Source organism: Mchenga conophoros, linkage group LG7, assembly GCF_057382185.1.
Source record: "Mchenga conophoros isolate Kocher_MC1m ecotype Shallow Benthic linkage group LG7, M_conophoros_male_GT1.1, whole genome shotgun sequence".
In the NCBI taxonomy this organism is placed as follows: domain Eukaryota; kingdom Metazoa; phylum Chordata; class Actinopteri; order Cichliformes; family Cichlidae; genus Mchenga; species Mchenga conophoros.
Window position 1 is genome coordinate 59,969,571 of NC_140532.1, and position 21,659 is coordinate 59,991,229.

The following is a 21,659-nucleotide window of genomic DNA, read 5'->3' on the forward strand; positions in this document are numbered from 1 at the left end:
AAAGAAGGTTTAACTAATGTTCCAATCTGTTGTCATGGTTTCCTCCTCAGTGACAAAATGTTTCCAGCTCTGGGATTTGGAGCCCAACTCCCACCAGACTGGAAGGTATGTGTGTGTTGATGGTGTTGTTGTTGTTGTTGTTGTGCGCGTATGTGTGTGTGTTCCAAACACAAACGTAGGTGATACATGTATATGCATGTGGCAAAGAGAGAGGAGGGTGGGTTGTCATCAGCGGACTTACAGTTAAAGCCGAGATGTATTATTTTACACACAGACACACAGGGAGACACACAAATAAAACTATAAGCATTATAGATGCATATTCACATGATTACGCAACTGTCAACCCATCTGTGTTGCCATGGCACTGAGCTGATGAAAAGGACAAAGAAGAGAGAGCAGCACACAGAGGGATGGAGAGAGGGTGGGAGGGAGAAGGTGGGAGAAATGGACGCAATTTCTTAACAATATTGTACAGCGTAGTGAAGGATTATCATTCGATTCATTCATTTCTTTTCTCCTCAGGTGTCACATGAATTTGCCATCAACTTTAACCCAACAAACCCTTTCTGTTCAGGTGAGTTACCACACAGGAGGTTATGATGTCATCTAGACCTTTGCGGCAACCTTATAAGTATTTACAAATAGTTCTCATTTTCATTCATTTTTTTATTTACCCCATCTGAGTTCTGTCTAGTCTAGAAGTCTAGATACCCCATTTACATTTTTGGCCTTTCATACATGATATTAGTTATTTTTCAACATAAACCCATACCATAAAAACATACTTTGATATGTTTACACTTATAGGATGTTGTCATGTTTTTGGATGCAAAAAATAAAGCCACTAACTAGTTAATAGGTGTAAAACCTGTCATTTACAGATAGCTATATAATTAAGGTTATGGCAGAAAAAACACTGTGTGATTAAAAGAAACCACTAATAAAAAAAAACATGCCAACTCCAGATCATGTGACCGCAGCAGGTGGTGCACTCCTCTCTAAGTGCCTTGCTGAGTAAATAACTCCTTAACACATCACCTACACTTGCTACTTTGGATGCTCGTCTAAATTAGAAGTATGAACGCTAATGCACATTATGACACCAAACAGTTCAGAGCAGTGAAAACAGTCCATTCCTTCACATTTAAATATTAAAGTAACAGTGTCTAACAACTCTGACTCTGGGAATCTTTACACAGATTGATTAAATGTTACAACACTCAGGCTTCTGAACAAAAAAAATACCATAAAAAAGAGTAGTTTTTACTATTAGCCGTGGCTACACTTACGCTTTAAACACTGGACTTCAACTTGAGTGTGTTTATTGAGTATAAAGCACCATACCCGAGCAAAGCCTTACAGAGCTGCTTGCATGGCTGCAGATCCTTGTTTCTGAGTAAGAGTAAGTGCATACCCTCACCTTCATCGCACAAAGATGACTTGAAAAGATTCATAAATTGTCAGCACCTCGCTGTAATAACCTCATAGTAAGCTCTCCTTTTACTACACTGAGCTTGCATCTGCTAACACGTTTGAAATGTGTAGGATGCAAACGTATTTATTGACAATTGCAAATCAATTGAGTGCCAACTGCTAAAAGCACATCTGTGAGACCCAGAAAAAAAAATTGTGATTGTGTAACACACGTTTTAGCCTGACTGAGGCAAAGAGGTTATGTTAAATAACTCCATTTATACTCACCCCTGTGCTGAAAAAGGCCCGCGTCAGAACATGAAGTTCAGCTTGTGTTTATTTAAAAAAAAAAACTGCCTCTGCAAATGCCCTTTTCTTTTTAGGGTTAGCTTATTTTCTGGGCCAATACAGCCTCCAGTGCACTCTGAAATGAAAAATTCTAGGCCAAAGGGAAAAAAAGACTTCAGCTGTTATGCAAAACTTTATTCTTGAAACTGCAATATGCAGCTGTCCTGATAACAGAATGGTTTTATGTTCTCAACTATCGGTGTGCAATGTTTTGAATAAGTGCACATTTGTGCGGCATGTTTTTCTCTGAATGTGTATATCTTTATGAAGATGCGAGTGAAGGGAACACAAGTTTTTATATGTATGTATAATTCATATATTCATATATATATATATGAATATATGAATTATACATACATACATACATATATATATATATATATGTGTGTGTGTATATATACACATACATATATATATATATATACATACATATATATATGTATATATATGTGTATACACATACATATATATATACACAGAGAGCTCTTCTCTTCTTTCTAGCGGCCTCTTCATGGTTCCCATTTTGTACCTGGGGATCCCGCAGGCAAATGGGAACCATGAAGAGGCCGCTAGAAAGGCTGCAACCACCAAGTACCTGCAGAGGGTCAGGCAAGTCCTGAGGAGTCAGCTGAATGGTAAGAACAAGATCCGGGCCATCAACATGTACGCCCTGCCCGTGATCAGGTACCCTGCTGGGGTAATAGGCTGGCCAAAGGAGGAGATAGAAGCCACTGACATAAAGACAAGAAAGCTCCTTACCATGCATGGAGGGTTTCACCCCAAGTCCAGCACCCTGAGGCTGTACGCTAAGCGGAAGGAAGGGGGCCGGGGACTGGTGAGTGTCAGCACCACAGTCCAGGATGAGACAACGAACATCCAAGAATACATTGGGAAGATGGCCCCAACTGACCGAGTGCTCAGTGAATACCTCAGGCAGCAGAAACCCAAGAAAGAGGAGGGAGACGAGGAACCATCATGGAAGGACAGGCCCCTGCACGGTATGTACCACCGGCAGATAGAGGAGGTGGCTGATATCCAGAAATCCTACCAGTGGCTGGACAAAGCTGGACTGAAAGACAGCACAGAGGCACTAATCATGGCAGCACAAGAACAAGCTCTGAGTACAAGATCCATAGAGGCTGGGGTCTATCACACCAGGCAAGACCCCAGGTGCAGGCTGTGTAAAGATGCCCCAGAGACAATCCAGCACATAACAGCAGGGTGCAAGATGCTAGCAGGCAAGGCATACATGGAACGCCATAACCAAGTGGCCGGCATAGTGTACAGGAACATCTGTGCCGAGTATAACCTGGAACTCCCGAGGTCAAAATGGGAGATGCCCCCAAGGGTGGTGGAGAATGACCGAGCTAAGATCCTGTGGGACTTCCAGATACAGACGGACAAAATGGTGGTGGCTAACCAACCGGACATAGTGGTGGTAGACAAACAGAAGAAGACGGCCGTAGTGATCGATGTAGCGGTTCCGAATGACAGCAATATCAGGAAGAAGGAACATGAGAAGCTGGAGAAATACCAAGGGCTCAGAGAAGAGCTCGAGAGGATGTGGAGGGTGAAGGTAACGGTGGTCCCCGTGGTAATCGGAGCACTAGGTGCGGTGACTCCCAAGCTAGGCGAGTGGCTCCAGCAGATCCCGGGAACAACATCGGAGATCTCTGTCCAGAAGAGCGCAGTCCTGGGAACAGCTAAGATACTGCGCAGGACCCTCAAGCTCCCAGGCCTCTGGTAGAGGACCCGAGCTTGAAGGATAAACCGCCCGCAGGGGCGTGCTGGGTGTATATATATATATATATATATATATATATATATATATGAATAAGCACTAATGATGTAGGACTTGTGTCTAGACTTATGTCTAGTTTTCAATTTTGACCTTGAAATACTCTATATAAACTTTTTCCCATCTCTCCCAGGACTTTACAAACCTCTCTCCCTCTTGCTTTTCTCTCTGTTTCTTTCCTGCCCTCACTATTTCCAGCTCATCTTCACATTTAAAGTGTATTTGAGTCTAAATTGTTTCTCTCTGCCTTTCTGCATCTTTAGGTGTGGAGGGCATTGCCCAGGCCTACTCTGCGTGTCTCCCTCACATTCGTTTCTACGGTCCGACAAACTTTGCTCCAATCATCAACCATGTAGCACGTTTTGCTTCTCAGGCCCTTCAACAGGAGAAAGCAGCGGTGGGTGGCTACAACTTACCTATTTACCTGCTTTTTACACTCTTAGTTGTTCTTTAGTTAAACCTCTCAAGACACTGTACTCCACAGATAAAACTATTTATATATAAAAGCAGGCTGTAGTCCACAATCAGCTTGACTTTTCTATCTTGTTTGAGAGGTTGACTGTGTTGCCAGAGAGGAGTTTGTGTATTCCCAAACGCAGATGCTGATTCTAACTGTAACCACTGCAAATCCAAGCTTAAACACAACCAGACTTTCACTGCAATCTGTCAGAACGCTCTCTTCTTTTGGCGCACCTGTCCATCAAGGCTGTAGGTTACATATACATACTGAGTTTGGTAACTTTATATATATCACTGCTCACTTAGTTACATCTTATTATACCGGGCAGGATCCTCTTTTACCTTCAGAACGGCCTTAGTTCTCCTAGTCATAGATTTAACAATGTGCTGGAAACATTCCTCAGAGCTTTTGGTCCATATTGACATGATTGAATTTGCAGCTGCTGCACATTGATGATCTGAATCTCCGGTTCAGCATCCCAGAGGGGCTCTAATGGGTTGAGATCTGGTGGAGGGCATCTGATTACAGTGAACTCATTGTATTAAGACGAGGAATGGAGGTATGCTGCGGTGTTTATCATACAGTTGATACTGAGGTTCTGCGTAATGTGCCAAGGAAATATCCCCTTCGTCATGAGGAGCGAATGCTTATGCAGGATTCTGAGTCTGTTCAGTTCTGGTGAGCCTCAGTTTCCTGCTCTTAGCTGACAGGAGGGACACTTGTTTTGGTCTCCAGTGTTGTGCATTCAGAGATGCTCTTCTGCACTTCATTGTAACACGTGGTTATTTAAGTTCCCGCTGCCTTCCTATCAGCTCTTAATAGTCTGGCCATTCAAAGACCTCTGGCATAAACAAGCCATTTTTGCCCAGAGAACTGCTGCTCACTATTGTCTATTTTTCTGGCCTTTTTCTATACAGGGGAGGGGGGTAGAGGCATGCTTTCACCTATCCCAGCTGTCATTATATACAACAGTTATAAAACAGAAGTACCATTTATGTCAATTTTGTTGTATATAGCCTCTCCCCCCTGAACCACGGGTGACCGTGCCACTTACCGGTGTTGGCCAGAGGGACGATGGCGCGATATGGTAGCCTCGCTTCTGTTGTAGCCAGGGCAGCTGTGGCTACAACTGTAGCTCGCCTCCATCAGTGTGTGAAAGAATAGTGGAATTGTAAAGCGCTATATAAATGCAATCCGTTATTATTACCAATTCTACTTTAAGTAAAGACAGCACATTTTAAAGCTGGAGTGTATGAGTGTTACATTAAAAATCTAAAGTAAAAATGTTGAAAGATTTAGCTTTAGAATATCTCAATATCTTGCAGCTGTTTTTTTCTGTTGTTATCTATGTTACCTATAGTAGCTGAGATAGGCTCCAGCCCCCCTGCAACCCTGAATGGGATAAGTGGAAGACAGTGGTTGGATGGATGGTATCTCTCACAACCTAAGGAAACAAAGAAATCATTCTAAAAAAAAACAACTACTCTTTTCTATATTTGAATTTTCAGCCACCACACACAGCAGATAAATTCCTAAACTGGATTCCTACATTGAATCATTCAAGCCCTTTATGAAGGACCGCATACAGTGCTGAATTAGCCCGCTAGTCCCAGGTATTGTCCCTATTTCACGGTATACCAGAGTTTTACATTAGGGATCTGGAGTGACATTTCTATGCAGGACCACAGGTAGTGATGTTTTACGTCATCCAACAAGGACCGATGTGCCTCGACCTTGAGAGGGGAGCATCTGTAGTGATGGACAGCGACTTCGCTACAGCTGTGGCTGCACAGAGTGACAACAACATAGGACAGCTCACGACAGAAAAAGAAATAGGAAGTGTTGACAATGATTTTCTGAGGCCAGGATTATACTTGCTTGCGGACGTGGACGCAGACGCTGCTGCTGCTCTATTATACTTTTTACTTTTTCTTGGGGGCTATTCAGTTAGTCAGTTCCCGTGTAGTGCCTGTCATGAAAAAATTGCTGCCACATGGGCAGGCACGCAGAGCCCTTACTTCCCTTGGATCTAAGCAGACCCTTGCATTCTCAAGAACGTGGAAATTCCAACACTGTCGTGTTTATAGCATTGTGTAACTACACCAGAAGGAGATCAAATCTGTTAAAATCAGCTCAGGTGTGACAATTAAAGGTTTTAATTTTCCTTCAAATGTGAACGAACCCTGAGTTAGTGCAGCTAGCACAGCTTAGAGCTGACATTGCCCAAAGCACAGAGGGAATGTCTACACCTGTGCTGCCCTTAACAGCTGCAGAAATACACATGTACTCTCTGTGATGCTACCCAGTTTAGTTTATAAAGGAAATTAAGGAACAAAGAGAGGAAAGGTCACATAAACAGTTAAATCAATACATGTCGTCGTCTGGGGAAATTAAACACTGACTGAAAATTTCAGGCTACTCGGAAACCTAATTCGATTTCTTTCTGATTGTTAAGCTTTTTTAATGAAGGCAAAGGTCAAGCAGGGTTCCCTCTAATGGAAGTGGTACCTAATTTAATTGATTTTGATTAAGGACATTAGAAGTATTATTTTAGCTTGAGTTTGTACCTTTTTTTTGAGGGGGCTGGTTGCCTTTTTTGTCTTTAATTATAATGAAATGTAATATTGTATAAATTTCAATCTTGTCATTTCCATTTTAAAAACTTATAAATGCAATTTTTGTGACATTCCATTTAAATAATTTTCTTTCTCTTTAAAACTGAACGTTTCCCAAGCACTCTAAAGAGCTCCCTCCAGTCATTTGTCTCCAAACCTATGATAACGTTGCAAGGGATTATCAAAATATAAAATAAAACTTTGATTTAATGTGAAATTATTCAATGAATTATTTTGAATCTCATGTTAGCGTGATGTTTGTGGGTTTTTGTTCATGTTTTGCATTTGTATGCTTGAAATTAGAATGTCAGTTTCAGTTGTTGTTCATGCAAAGTACAAAATACATCAAGTCTGTATTATTCATGAGTGTCAAAAGGTCCCCTCTCTACCTGTGAATTAATTCATATTTTGAAAGATTATAATAGAGGATCCAGGTATTAGGTAATCCTTTGACTTGGGATGGAAATTATTTTTGCTTGCGTGATTCTCTGCTAATCCAGAGAGACCATATACCCAACAGATTGCATGTTATATGTATGTGTGTTGTGATTTCTTTGATCAATTGTTTGAGTATTTTCTTTATTCCCATTCAAGTCCATTGCAGTCTGATTAGTAGTAGTTGTGGATTAAAACATAAAAGCTAAAGTGTAAGCAGAACCATAGGATGAAGCACGTTATGTTACTGTATATTCCTGGAAACAGACAATTATTTTACTCAATAAAAATTCTACTTCAACAAAAAAAAGCAAAAACTTCTTAAAACTTCATTTTACAATTTAGATTTGATCAGCGATTCTTTATATGCAGGTTTTTATGCCCAAGACACCGATGAAATTAAAGTTAAATCAAAGTTAATTTTGATAGTTTTTAAAAGTAAATGTAAAAAAAGAGACATTTCTGATTGGATGCCAAGAATCAAATTAGGACTGTGCTGGAAGGCGCTCATTCACTTTGATATTTTATAGCTTCATACTTTATGGAAAAGTTGAATTTATTTATTTACTTTTAGTGATTACAAACTCATTTGGTTTGCACTGAAATATCTTGAGAGTTAAAAAACCCAAATCTACCTGGTCCTATTAATCGCCCTCTAAACCTAATGAGCAGTAGACGGATTAGTCGAAGGGCCAGATGAATCTCTCAGGTACTGTGTCAGATCTGGCTTACTGGATTTTTCCTGTTTCTTGTACATGACTCTTAAATACAGTTAATCTGCCATAGATAGTTTGTAGGCCTGCCACTTCTTATTTGGGCCTCCATTTACCCAGTTTCCTCACATTTTTTAAGGACACACTGAGTTATAAAAAAATAAACATTCACCTTAGAAAGTCTGTAAACTATCTATATAGGCCAAACATGGGAGTCTGTGGGCGTTGACTGACTGATGCCTTCTTTCACCTTATGTTTTATTGTGATTCTGTGTCACAGGTATTTAGGCTCTTTTTTGATTCAATCTCAGTTTTTGTCATTTTTCTGCTTTTGCTGTTCGATGGTGCTCTGCCCTTTATGGCGTGCAGTTAGTAAGTTTCCCTTCATTCAATTTAGTAGCCATATGTATACATATGTCATATCTCACACCAGAGAAATGCAAACATTACACTAATATTTATTTACTAACCAGTAATAGTCGACAGGGAATGCCTGTCAGGGAAGTTGATACTCACAATTTATCTACACTGATGGCTGACGGAGCTAACAAGTGTGTGCATCTGTTGGCTCGGTCTCCTGGTATGTAGATCAGCGTGTCAGGAAGGAAGGTGGCAGACTGGAGTGACGACGTCTGTCCTAGCTTCTTCTATCTTACACCTCATTGCAGCTGAGACACTGACCAGGGAGGCTTCTTGTTTTTTCATTCTCGTGCCAGTGGCTCGGTTCTGGGTAGGACTCAATCAGTCGCTGCTGGATGGACTTGTTTAAAGTTTGTCTGTGATCATCGGCTTTTGACACTGTTGACCACCACATCCTCCTCGAAAGGCTTAAACATTGGGTTGGTGTATCGGGTACTGCCTTGGAGTGGTTCTCCTCATATCTACATAACCGATCTTTTTCTGTGGTGGTCCCCGATTTTAGGTCATCTTCTACCTCCCTTACTTGTGATGTCCCTCAGGGTTCGGTTTTGGGGCCTTTAATGTTCTTAATATATCTTCTCCCATTCCAGCATTTAATGGGCTCTTTTGAGGACATCTCTTATCACTGTTATTCTGATGATATTCAGTTGTACATCTCTTTTAAGCCCCAGGATTTATCTAAGCTTCAGCTTTTAAATGACTGCTTAGATTGTATCAAACATTGGATGGCTGTAAATTTCCTCCAACTCAACGAGGGGAAAACTGAAGTCCTCATATGTGCTCCGGACAGATTTGTATCCCAGATAGTGAAAGCCCTTGGTTCTCTTTCTGTGTATGTTAAATCCTCTATCAGGAATTTAGGTGTCACTTTTGACTCGACTCTTACATTGGATGGGCATGTGAAATCTCTGGTTCAGTCTTGTTTTTATCATTTAAGAAATGTGGCTAAGTTAAGCCCTATTTTATCTCGCCCTGAACTGGAGATTGCTATACATGCATTTATTTCCTCACGCTTGGACTATTGTAGCTCTTTGTTTATGTGTCTAAGCAAAGGTTCTCTGGATCGTCTGCAGGTTGTGCAAAACGCTGCAGGTAGACTGTTGACAAAATCCTCCAAGTAGTCACATGTGACACCATTGCTATTTCAGCTATACTGGCTTCCTGTTGAATTTAGAGTACATTTTAAGATCCTGGTCTTGACATTTAGAGCCTTGCATGGACTGGCACCTCCCTACATTTCCGGACTCGGTAGTTGTTTTCAAAAAACAACTCAAAACTCACCTTTTTAAAACTGTTTTTGGTTCAATTTCTGCCTGTTTTATATTGTCTGTTTTACCCTTTTATTATTTGTTATCCTATGTGCAGCACTTTGTGATTTCTGTCTAGAAAGGTGCTATATAAATAAAATTTTATTTATTATTTATTTTATTTATCTTTTATTTTTAGTTCATTTTAGATAGCCTGAGTGATCTTATCATAAGCGCAGTTGTGCTTGCAGCAGTTCTACTGTAATGCTGGGTACTTTCGAGACACATATACATCCCAAACACCTTTAGCAGCAGAAAAAGTCATGAATAGCATATTTCAGCTGAGCTTGCCTGATCTGAATTGGCTTTCATGCAAAAAAACGACTGAACTGCAACATGCTGTACTTCCAGTGGCTTATTATATGTCAGTGAAGCTAACACCTAAAACCCAAAATAAGAGCAACCCTAAGGCTCTATGACACATCCAAAAAAGACGTTCTATTTTGGCAGCGTTTCTTGGTAGTGTTCCTCGAACACCGGGGCCGACAGATTCTTATGATTTATCGTAACTTCCTTTTATGATATTTATCTTTGTGTCAAAAACAGAATTATGCCACGTTGCTCTTCTGCTGCTTTATAAACACTATAGAGTGTACAAAAACAAACAAAAAGCACCGGAGCAGAGACAGTGTTCTCATGCATAAGGCTCCACGTGATGTTGTCATTGGTATGAGTATATAGATGTGCAGCACTCGCTGAAGTTTGGGATCTACAAACTTTAAACATATACATGTCCTTCTCCTGTACATATCCACTGGCATTTCTACTGCCTATATGTGACGAGAGTGTAGTGGCTGGGTATCATTATGCTCCCACGGTGCTTTTTGTCCCTAATTGTACCCTGTCACCCTGTGGAGAAAAAATACATGAGCAGAATACACAAAGGCTTGTACTCGTCTGTGTGTTGTGCGCCAGAATCCTTTTGTTTCTGTAAGGAAATGATTGCAGACCCTTTTCTTGTCTTATATTACAGCGAGTTCAAACACGGGTTGAAATTAGGAAGGAATGACAGACAATGAGGATGTAACAGCTGCAGCACAAATGCGCGTGCGTGCGCACAGGCTACACGCTGAGTTACTGGTTAGACTGGTGTGTGTTGGAGAAAGTCAGTGGGTAGGCTTCACAAATCAGCTACTCCTCAGCCTTGGCGTTTCTGTTTCTCAGATAATGAGAGAACCTGCGACTGCAGACTGTGCGAGTGTGTATGATCACGCTCCTGCCAGTGACACGCGTACACACCCAGGCTGCAGGCCAGCGCAGTCTGTGCGTGCCTCAGTGTGTGAGCGACCCTGTCTGTCTGTGTGATAATGATTCTCTAATGAGCGCTGCTGTTAGCACATTAAAGAGACAGGCTTCAGAGTCATCCTCGCGTGTGTGACTGTTTGCGTGTCACGTGGAAGTGCGATTTTCTTCCAAGAAAAGTCAGTGTGCATCGTCACTTTGTCTGTTCTTATCGTAGGACAACCATTTGCATTTCATTATGCAGAATTGATGCATGCTATTTTGTGCCAGAGAGAGATATAGTCCAGCAGTTATGTATTTGGACAGTTTTATTTGGGTTTTTTGTTATAAAATAATCCCACATTAAAGCATGTAGTCTTAGCTTCTTCTTCTTTTTAAATACATTTGCATCAGAACACAGAAAGAACTATTGGAGATGTAGCTTTTTAAACACATTCTGCATCCTGCTCAGTGAGGAAACGTCGTCCACTGAGTTTTGCTGCATCCTTATTGTTTTTCTTCTGTCAGCAAAGACACATTTGCACCCATACATGCTGGACTCGTAACACCACCCCCCACCATTTTTCAAAGGTGCTTTGGTCAGCCAGGGGTCCTCAGCTACATTCATATCTATATTTTGATAGAGGGTGAACATTTGAATTATGAATTTTGTTAAAGTTGACTAGAAGTTAGCATGAAGGTCTCCTGGGAGCATCCTGGGAGGCAACTACAATGCAAATAATTTTATGCTCATCCACAAGTCTTGTTCTCATCTGTTTGACTACTTTTTTCTTGTTTTGTAGTTTTCTTACTCTTTTAGAACTCAGTTTTTTCTTTTCACTGTTGCCAGGTGTTTGCTTATTGGGGTCTCAATAATACGGTAGTCTTTATCTTGGAGTGCCTTAAGGCAACTGTGTTTGTGATGCTATAGAAATAATCTTGAAGTGATCTGAATTTACTTTAACGCCGAAACTAAGTTACAATAAATCCAGCCATTTATCTTTCACTTCCATTATTTTGTCATGATTTTTTCTTTTCATTGGCACAAATGGAGTTCAGATGGAGTTCAGCTTGATGAAATGCAGAAAGGCTTTATTTCTGCGTTGTATTTGACTCTTCTTCACCATCACTCGTAATAATATCTGTTTTGTTTTGTTTTTCTAGCACTCTTTTTCCTCTTCATCCGCAATATGCGACTCTGTTTACCATTATTCACAGCATAATGATCATTACTGAATTTGTGTTTCAAGTCTTTTTGTAGTTGTAGATTCATCTTCAAGAGCTCAACTAAAAAGAACTTTTTGTTGTTTGCTAATTCTTCTCATTTTTTCTCGCACCATCCTTCTTCCCCTCTGCAGCAGTACTTTACACTGCTCATTATAACAGACGGTGTCATCAGCGATATGGATGAGACGCGCGACGCTATTGTGCAGGCATCGAAGCTACCCATGTCCATCATCATCATTGGCGTGGGCAATGCCGACTTTGCCGCCATGGAGTTCCTGGATGGGGACGCCAGCGTTTTGAGGTCCAGCACAGGAGAGGAGGCTGTTCGGGATATTGTGCAGTTTGTCCCTTTCAGGGATTTCCGCAACGTAAGTATTGGTTTCAGTAGATACACACAAATATGTATAAACACCCAGTCTGATATGTTCTTATTCTCCAAATTGGCTGATGCTGCCCTCGAATACATGTAACACGAAATTCTTTCTGTTTACATAAAAAGAATTCAGTTTCTTCTCATAATGTTGCAGATTTCACATAATACACAAGGCTGAAATGTGTTCATTTTAATGAGGCTTCATACATGCTTGCTGCAGGTCAGCACACTGGTTAATTAGTGTGTGCACATTTTCAGGCTGTGCACAGGAGGGCTCATTAGGGCATTTTGGGTTTTGTCATCGTCTTTTTATGTGTTTATTTTTTGTCTGTGTGTGTGTGTGTGTGTGTGTGTGTGTGTGTGTGTGTGTGTGTGTGTGTGTGTGGGCTGATGGTGGGCGAGTTGATTTCCTCTGTAGTGGGAGGAACAGACAGTGTTTACTGGCTTCATTCCAGATTGTTGGTGGGAGGTTAAGAGACAGCAACTGACTGAACAGAGAGGAAGAGAGAGAAATGAAGCCTAAGACAGAGAGGAAATGTGGAAATTAGAGTGACCTGATTGATAAGCTGTGCTGGGAGGGTAGATTCTTTTGTACTAATTATTATCATTAGGGTTGTATAGTGCTACTTTGAAAGTTAACAGTTTTTTTTAACAAGTTAAAATGGGACTTGATGCTCGGTTCAAGCTAAGTATGATGGGTCCTGGGCTCCACTAAGGTAGTGTTGTTTCCCAGTTTGATTAGCTGTACCTCAGGGGTTTGGGCAGAGATGACCATATTAACAGTAGAAAATCTATGAAACAGAGTGTTTAGAGCTTTATGAAGGCTGCTGTACAGCTTTTGGTATAAAGATATTACTTAGCAACCTTTTTACTTAAGAGCATCTGTCACTGTACCTGTTTAGAGATGACAGGAAATAAGGAAAAGGATTAAACATTTATAAGTAAGGTGAAAGCAGTCAAAGCATTAGCTTTAAAATACTGAGCTTTACCACATGACATCATTGACACACTGAATTCAGTTTAGCTCAGTTTTATTTATCAAATTGTTATTTTTCCCAGCGAATGCCATCAACCTCTAGCGACCACTTGCAGTCACTCAGGGAATATTCATTTATCCTCTCACAACCAGTGGTCGTCAGATGGTCATAGACTGGTCTCTAAGCCTTTGAGACTGGGGCATTATTCACTTGATCCTACATTGTCATCACGATTGTCACACACTGGTGAACAAGTTAATGTGCTTAGTGGTAACTTGTCTACAATACCTCAACACTTAGTAGTATAAAACGTAAGAGTAGTTATTATGCATTTATGGTTAATTTAAGAATTCTGTCTTCACTCATATGGACGCTGTACACATATTGCACTTGGTAAGTGACAGGGTAAATGGCTAATGCACAAGCCGACTGTTTTGAACACACTCCACACACAATTTCACAGTGAGTGTATTAAAAAGGCCAAGGTTTCTGTACGAGAGTGAAAATGTCTCATTTTAAATCTTTCACTTTATTCAATCTAAAACGCAATGTGTTGTTTTTTTCTCTTCCTCTCAGGCGCCCAAGGAAACCCTTGCAAAGTCAGTTCTGGCTGAGCTGCCTCAGCAGGTCACCCAGTACTTTAAACAGCGGAATCTACCGCCCATTAACCCAGCACCAGAGTGAGACGCCCCGAAGACGAGAGCCCACATGAGATACAAGAGCTTGACGAAACCCCTCCTTTTTGTTAATGGCAAACAAAACAGAACGAAACTGTACAGTATATGTCAGCAGTAGACAAAAATTAGTTGTGGAAAAAAAAATCCAACGTTGAAGACATCTCTAAGTTTTCACTGATTAAAGAATGTTTGGTCAGTTTTCAGTGTAAACCCATCTGAAGTGATACTCTTTCTTTCTTCAGTCTTTCCAGCACACAGATCAGTGATGATAATGTGTAGAGTACCTTGCATGTCCAAAATGTGCAGATAAAATGCAGGTGAAACACTGGCCTGTTTAGGGGAAAATAAATTAACTTATCAGGATGTATTTTTTTTCTTTTGCTTTTTGCATGTGTATGTGTCTTGTGATTGATACCATGTGATACATACAACTCCTTTGTGTGAAGTCCTCTTTAAGCTGAACTGTATCAGTGGTTGATTCCTCTTTATTCTTGTACCTTTTCAGGTAGCATATCAGATGAAAGCTGTTTGCTTTTGTGCTCATGTGTGATGGACTCATACACTGAGTCTCAACAGAGCAGCATTTATTTAACCCTCCAGGGGGAAGGGTTCTGTTTAAAAGTTTTGATCAGCAGTTATCTGGGAGGCAGATTTAATGCTCCACTATCCTTGGTGAAGTAAAGAGGACATAACCAGAGAAGAATGAGGCATACTGGCAGCTGTAGCACTACCACAGGACAGATGTTGGACACTGAGTGTATTCAGTAGGCCGTTTTGCTAGCTTTTAAAAAATCCGTGTATTTTACTTATGACTTAAGTTCATCCTGCATGTTGCCAGTATCTACTCACTGTTTACAAACTGATGATCACAAATGCATGATGGGTTTTTTTCCTCAAATTATGTACTTACCAGATTTTGTAAATATTTTATGAGATTCTGTTGCAAAGAAAGTATTACGTGATAAAGACAGAGGCTGCAGCTGTCACAGCCTTAACAACTGGAGAGGGCAGAGAGAGCAGAGAAGGTTCTGATATGCATATATCGAATGTATATTTCTATGACACTGTTTATGTTATAAGAAGCCAATGTTTATGCCATGTTTTTAATGTACTTTTTATGCAGTGCTGAATCGTGTAATTAAACTGAAATGTGTATTGCTGTGCATCTTTGTACTAAATGTGTTGCTATTAATTTTATAAAGTTGTGTCTATGTCCACACTCAGGATAATAAAGTAAAGGAAAAGTCTCTTGGCCTCTGTGCAATGCCTATTGCACAACTTCCATTGAGTACTTATGAGACTAGCAGTATGATGCTGTAACTTTGAAACCACGTGTTATCCTGGTTGATCTATGATTTTAGTTGCATTCTCTTTGTTTTATAGTCCATTAAATTTTTCATTGAATGGCGGCTCTGAACTGTAGGACCGAGCCACACTCTGATAATGTGGAGAACATTGACTTCCCTGAAAATGATGTCGGGACAGCAGCACATGTTGCTATAACACTTGGTACAGAATTAACGATGTCTTCAAACATTGCAAGTTACCAAAGATCTGTGCACTAGTCTAGGCTGTGCACTTATAAGTCTCTGAATTTTTTTTTAAAGCACTACCATCTAAGAACCTAAAGATCACAGCCATTCAGCATTTATCTGGATCCTTCTGACTTATATATTGAAAATTCTCCAGATTCTCTGAATGCAAATGTGACCTGTGGTCTTTAACAATGTGGTTTTAACAGAGAAGTGAACCCTGCCCACTGATACCCCTGCCTCTCGGAGTTGCTCTTTTTATACTCATGTTGCTGACTTTTGTCCGTTAACCAAATTAGATGTAAAATGCTCGATCCGGTGTGTTTTTCAGAATTGTATCCATCCATCCATTCACTTCCGCTTATCCTTTTCAGGGTCGCGGGGGGCGCTGGAGCCTATCCCAGCTGTTATAGGGCGAGAGCTAGGGTACACCCTGGACAGGTCGCCAGTTTGTCGCAGGGCCTTGTTTCCAGTGTTGTTGAAATGTTTTTTTTTAGTAATAAAATTTCATCAACTTTAATGTGCAAAAATCACAGTAAATTTTGGGGCAGCAGTGGTAGTCGTTTTTGCAGGTGGTGCATTGATTAGCACGTTTGGCTCACAGCAAAGGTCCTGGGTTGTCTGTCTCCATGTGTTAGCCCTGCAGCAGTTTGGCAACTTTTCCAGGGTGTACCCTGCTTCTTGCCCAATAACAGCAGAGATAAACTCACATGACCCACATGACTGGATAAGAGGAAAGCTGGATGGCATTGTGTTTTTATCTACAGCTTTTGGAAATAACGCTGTATGAATATTCTCAAAATAACCACAAAAAAGTAGCCACAAAATGATGCAACAAAACTAAAAACAAACACCCACAAAGAGATACAAAATTATCTGAAGCTATGCAACATAGAAACAGCTACAACGCAATGTAAAGGGACCACAATAAGACGTTTAACACCAGTGATGCAGGGTGACTATGAAGAGTTACAAAATTACTACAGAAGAGGAAATGCAACCTTTAAAGCAACCACATAGAAACAAATAAATACAAATAGATGTTCACTCACCCCAAGCTTCTACACCTGCCTCTATACATAAGAGCAAATTTTACAGACACAGAGATGTGGGTGGTGGACACTTATATACTTTAACTCCACATGACTCACCTCTGATTTTTCCCATTGGTTTTGCTTAGACTCAAGAGATCATGAATTACAGCTTGCCGCTATTAAACAGACTAAGGAGACTAATTTCAGCTTACATAAAATTTGGCAGCTTAGAAACATGAAATACTACAGAGAGGAAAAGAAACTTCTTGAACCTCTGTGGACAGACTGTGGATTTTATAGTCCTGTGGTTTAACACCTCTGACAAACTACCTTGGACACACTGTATGTAATAATTGCCAGATTAAAAAACAATGTTGCTCCCGGGTGTGTGTGGTTTGCCTCAAAATGCAAATTACTTATTGACATTTTCGTATATTATTTGTCTGTCAGGTTGTCATAGCAACGCTTTTTACAGCGGCACCACACTAAACTAAGACACCCATGCCATCCTTAATGATGCCAGTGAACTGAGCTCAGATGGACTGAAACACTTGTTTCTGACCATCATCACAAGATCAAATCACCTTCTAGTCCCATTTGACAAACTATGTTTCTAAAGGCTTTGAGATTGAGTCTCTTATTTGAGCAGCAAAGATTTAATCCATTAAAGAGAATTGAAAAATTCTATGTTAAATGTTTAGCTTATTAACACACTGGGAGAATTTAAATGTTATCTTCACACCTTGACTGTCACCCTGTTTTTCAATCTCAAGTCAGCCAGCTGAGCTCAGCTCCAGATGTACAGTTCTCCTGCCAAGATCTTAATGAGAACTGAATACACATCCCACAATCCAATTAACCAAATTAATTTTGATCTAGTCCAATTTTGCGCATTAAATTCAACGCCCATGTTAGTCTGATTCTGAGCCACAGTATTGTGCAGACAGATAACAGGCCCTTTCATATACAGTCATAAAGAACCACCTGCGGTGACAAGAAGAACAAGAAGTCCGACAACAGAGGGTTTTGATCCCCACAGAGCACTGATGTCAACTTCCTGAAGTCAGTCCGGATTTCAAGGAAGATACTGAAGACACGGAAACAGCTTGAATCCACAAAAGACTCGTGCGACAAGATACTTGGAAGAAGCAACCTGCTAAGATTCTTGGAAAACTGTGCACAAAGTCTACCTAGAACAACAGGGACTTTTTCGCTTTTTTTTTTAAAGTCAGAGTGGTAACACAAAACATCTCAAAGCTGTCGGAACTGTCACCAAACTGCATTGTTAGAAATATAACAGAAGGTGTGTAGTGAAAATGATTTCTCTAGTTTAGTTCTAGATCTTCATTTTGTAATTAATTTTCTTCTTAACCATCACTTGTTAACTTGAAGTACCCTTAAAGGTACATTGAGAGTGTAATTACATCTTCCAACAAACTGATTTTCTCAAAAAACAAACAAACTTGGAATTAATCAATTTAAAATAGACAGGAGTGGGTGAGAGTTTGTGGAAGCTACCATGTTATCCCACTATCTTGAATACAGTGGCTGAGATGGATATTGTCATTCTGCCAAATCATATTTAATGTGTGTGGGTAGAGACCAGCCACTTAATCTGTGGTAGGACAAAGATGAATGAGTAGAGAACTCGTATGTTCGTGTGTCATGGAGGCAAATTTTAACTTTTGTCTGCACTTACTGACTTGAGATGTGAAGGATCGTACCATTTTATAAGGGTTACCTTCAACAAAGACGTGAAAACACAAATGAACCCTCATCCTCCTCACTTCAAGCCTCATCTACCTGAATGAATACGGGGCTTTAAAACAAAAAACAAAAAAACATGTAAAATTACTTATTGTTAGGCTCGAGTGATGTATACAGTCAATATCGATTAATGGGAGCCAGAGCTGTTGGATTATGCGCTTGAACTGGGAGGGGTAAAATCAGATGACTACAATCTGTAGTCTACCTGTTATTATTGTTTCTTGTGCACGCTTACATATTTTCTTGCCCATCTGAGCACCTGAGAGTGGAAGCCTACACTACTTCCTTTTTTAATGACTTTTATCTGACCCTTTAACTGAAACGTCTTGAAGAGTGAGATTTGCTGATGAAATGCAAAGGCATTTTCTTTGTCTTCTGTGCGCTTGACAAGAGAGTCACAAGAATTCTGCATGTACTTTTACATTTTACAATCACTGCTAGGTAGATTTTGTTACTTCTGGACAGAACCAGGATTGTTGTTTTCAATTTCCAACCTTTCCAACACACACAGAGAGCTAATTATTGTTAAGCAACAGATTTTAAAAAATACTAGACTTCTTGGACCATTTGTACTTCACAGCAGGCCATATTATTTTTTAAATACCTCCATTATAAATGCACTAAAAGGTAAGAACACCACAAAACGAGTCCCAGAAGACAACTGAAGGCTACAGGAACCATTCCAAAAAACTTTAATACAATCCAAATAAGTGAGTTATAAGTAAGATTCACCCCAAGACGGTTGTTATTAACCTTAAGTAAAAATACTTAAACCCTTTTTTGTACAAGGCTCTAAATATGTTCATCAGATGAACTTCAGTTTCTGACTTTTCCACTTTTTCTGCTTAATTTTCAGCCTTTCGGGTTACCAGTGTGGAGAAAACTGTATTGCTCCTCCAGTGGGTACAATATGAACAAAAAGTGTAATTACAGGTTTTCCTTTTCCATGAAGCTCCAGCTTTCAGCAACACTTTCTGAGAATGTTAGCTGCAATGGCAAAAATCCAATTTTAAGGTGAATAATCCATAATGGAGCCCTGGAGAGGGAGCAAAGAGCAGGGCTCAGGTGCAGGTAGAAAGGCAGAATATTCAACAGGTTCTGTGCTCCCTTTAGGGGCAGCCATTACATCTCTACATTACCGTGCTGGAGAAAGTGACACAATTCTGATGGGCTAAGAAAAGCACTCAGGCAGAGAGGCAGAGCGAGGGAGAGAGGGTGACATAGATAAAGAGACTAAAACAAGAACAGGAGATGGACAGAGCTCAGGAGACGTGAAATAGGGTCACGATGCAGAGACAGAAGAACATGGAGACAGAGGTGCACAAAGGTTGAGCAGTGGACACACAGTTGGCCAGTGTGTATATGCAAACTATAGAATCTTCCTGATTTTCCACAGCATTAGTTTAGGTCTGCACCTCTGTTTCTGTGTGCACTTTGTGTTCACAGCAGCAAATGACTGTATGCAATTGTCACCGTAGCTACCAGCCTATGATTCAGTTTCCACGACAACCCATCCTCTTCTTCATCTGCAGAGAACCTTTCGGTTAGAAACATGTGTGTCTCCAAAGACGAAGAGAGAGGGTGACAGTGAGGCTGCAATGCTCAGAGACCAGCCACATCGGGAAAGTAAACATTTCTAAAGCTATTTCAGGTGTACGCACACCGCCGAGCTCTGGTGGCGTAGGATCTGGCTCTTGAGTTATAAATCTAAACTAATGTCTAACATTTGTACAGAAACAGACAGCCAACAAGGGCATGATGCAGAGATTGGCACTGTTGCTTCTGGTCAGCTGGGGCCTTTCTGTTCGGAGTCTGCATGTTCTCCCAGTGAGTGTGTTTGTATTTTATTTATTTATTTATTTATTCATTTATTTATTTATTTGAAAGTCAGGCTGATCAGTAACTGATTGGCCCTGGATGTGGATGGGAAACAGCGTGGTTATGTTGTTGTCTCTGCAAATCTGAAGGATCAGAGTCAAGTTTGTATTATGTTATTTGTTTATGTAAAATAAAAAATGAAATTATTCACAGATGCAGATGGGGAATGAGTAAAAGAAAACAACAGAAAGTGTCATAGCTGTTGGTGGCTTCACTGGAATTTGGCATTCTCTAGAACTCTACTGGAGAGATAAACAACAATCATGCAACACATATTCTTTCACCTGGTGATGGAGACTTCAAAATACAGATATTTTGTTGGGTTGGATTCAGGTGACTATCAAGACCACAGCGTGTGATTCACATCATTTGGATACTCATCAAACCACTCTCAACAAGATATGAATGTTTCATCTTAGGGAAAAGGTTATCTCTCCCTACAGCTGTGTATTGACCTGCAGTGACCCTTCCCAAACACAAGTGGATCCAAACCACAGCATAACAGGGCCACCACATGCCCTCACTGCAGGGGTCAGATGTTCTTCTTTTTCCTTTAATTCCTTTTACTGTATTTAGAACTACTGGATTTTTTTAAAGCCTACACAGATTATTATGCATACAAGTATTAATATCAATATTGATCTGATGCCAAATCTACTGTAATGTAAACAGAATTTTACTTTTACATCTGTAAAAATCTTTCAATACATTTAATAAATTAAAAGTGGCAGATAAATAACATAAAGTCTTTTGCTCCAGCTGGGAAAATACACACAGGTATTGCCACTTTGGTGGAATGATAACATATCTGTTGTCTAGCAGGCGGACCATTTTCTCAAAAGATTCGTTACTCGCCGTGCTCACTGGACACCGAATGAAATGCAATTGCATTGGTGATTTCAGTGCGTCTTTGTGATGTGGACGGATACACAGACGCGCGCTGTAGCCTACAGGCTCGCTATTATGGACGCCTGAGTTGATGCTGGATGATTCACGTTAGCATTTCATTGTTTTTCTTCGCATTCATGAATTAATTCTGCTGTAATTTGTGCAGTTTGAATACATTGTGTTGCTTTGTGTTGCAAACACACGGCACTCGTTGCATTTGATTTCTTCTTTATTACTTTCCGTAATTTAGATGTTGATCCGCTTTGAGGGGCAAGCTCTTCATCCTCTGCAGTGACTTTCTGTAGTGGCATTTAAATTTCGTTGTATATTTGTGTCCAGACTGCATCTAAGAAACTTGAAGCTCCGTGCTGCAGGGAACAGCGGCGATCGGTACATGTACACACGTGGTGCTACATTGATTTTAGGGAGCGTCTGATTGCCTGTTGTTTTGAGTTTTAACAGTCGGAGCGATGCTCGTTAAATAGCGGAAGGCCAAATTAAAATACAAATAATTGGGCAGCCCTACTTTTATTTAGCCTGTACAAAATCTTTTTCTTTTTTTTCATGCTTGCA

At 40.3% G+C, this 21,659-nt stretch overlaps 1 protein-coding gene across 1 annotated transcript in view; it reads left to right on the forward strand.

Annotated features, from left to right (window-relative positions):
• cpne2 (copine II) overlaps positions 1–15,234 on the forward strand; it is a 53,397-nt gene extending 38,163 nt beyond the window's left edge. Inside the window, exons 12-16 of the mRNA XM_085280534.1 lie at positions 51–105; positions 526–577; positions 3,826–3,959; positions 12,092–12,328; positions 13,887–15,234. Coding sequence (XP_085136660.1) covers positions 51–105; positions 526–577; positions 3,826–3,959; positions 12,092–12,328; positions 13,887–13,994 — 586 coding nt within the window. The 3' untranslated portion in view covers positions 13,995–15,234. The remainder of the gene's footprint in view (positions 1–50; positions 106–525; positions 578–3,825; positions 3,960–12,091; positions 12,329–13,886) is intronic.
• The last annotated feature ends 6,425 nt before the right edge of the window (positions 15,235–21,659 follow it).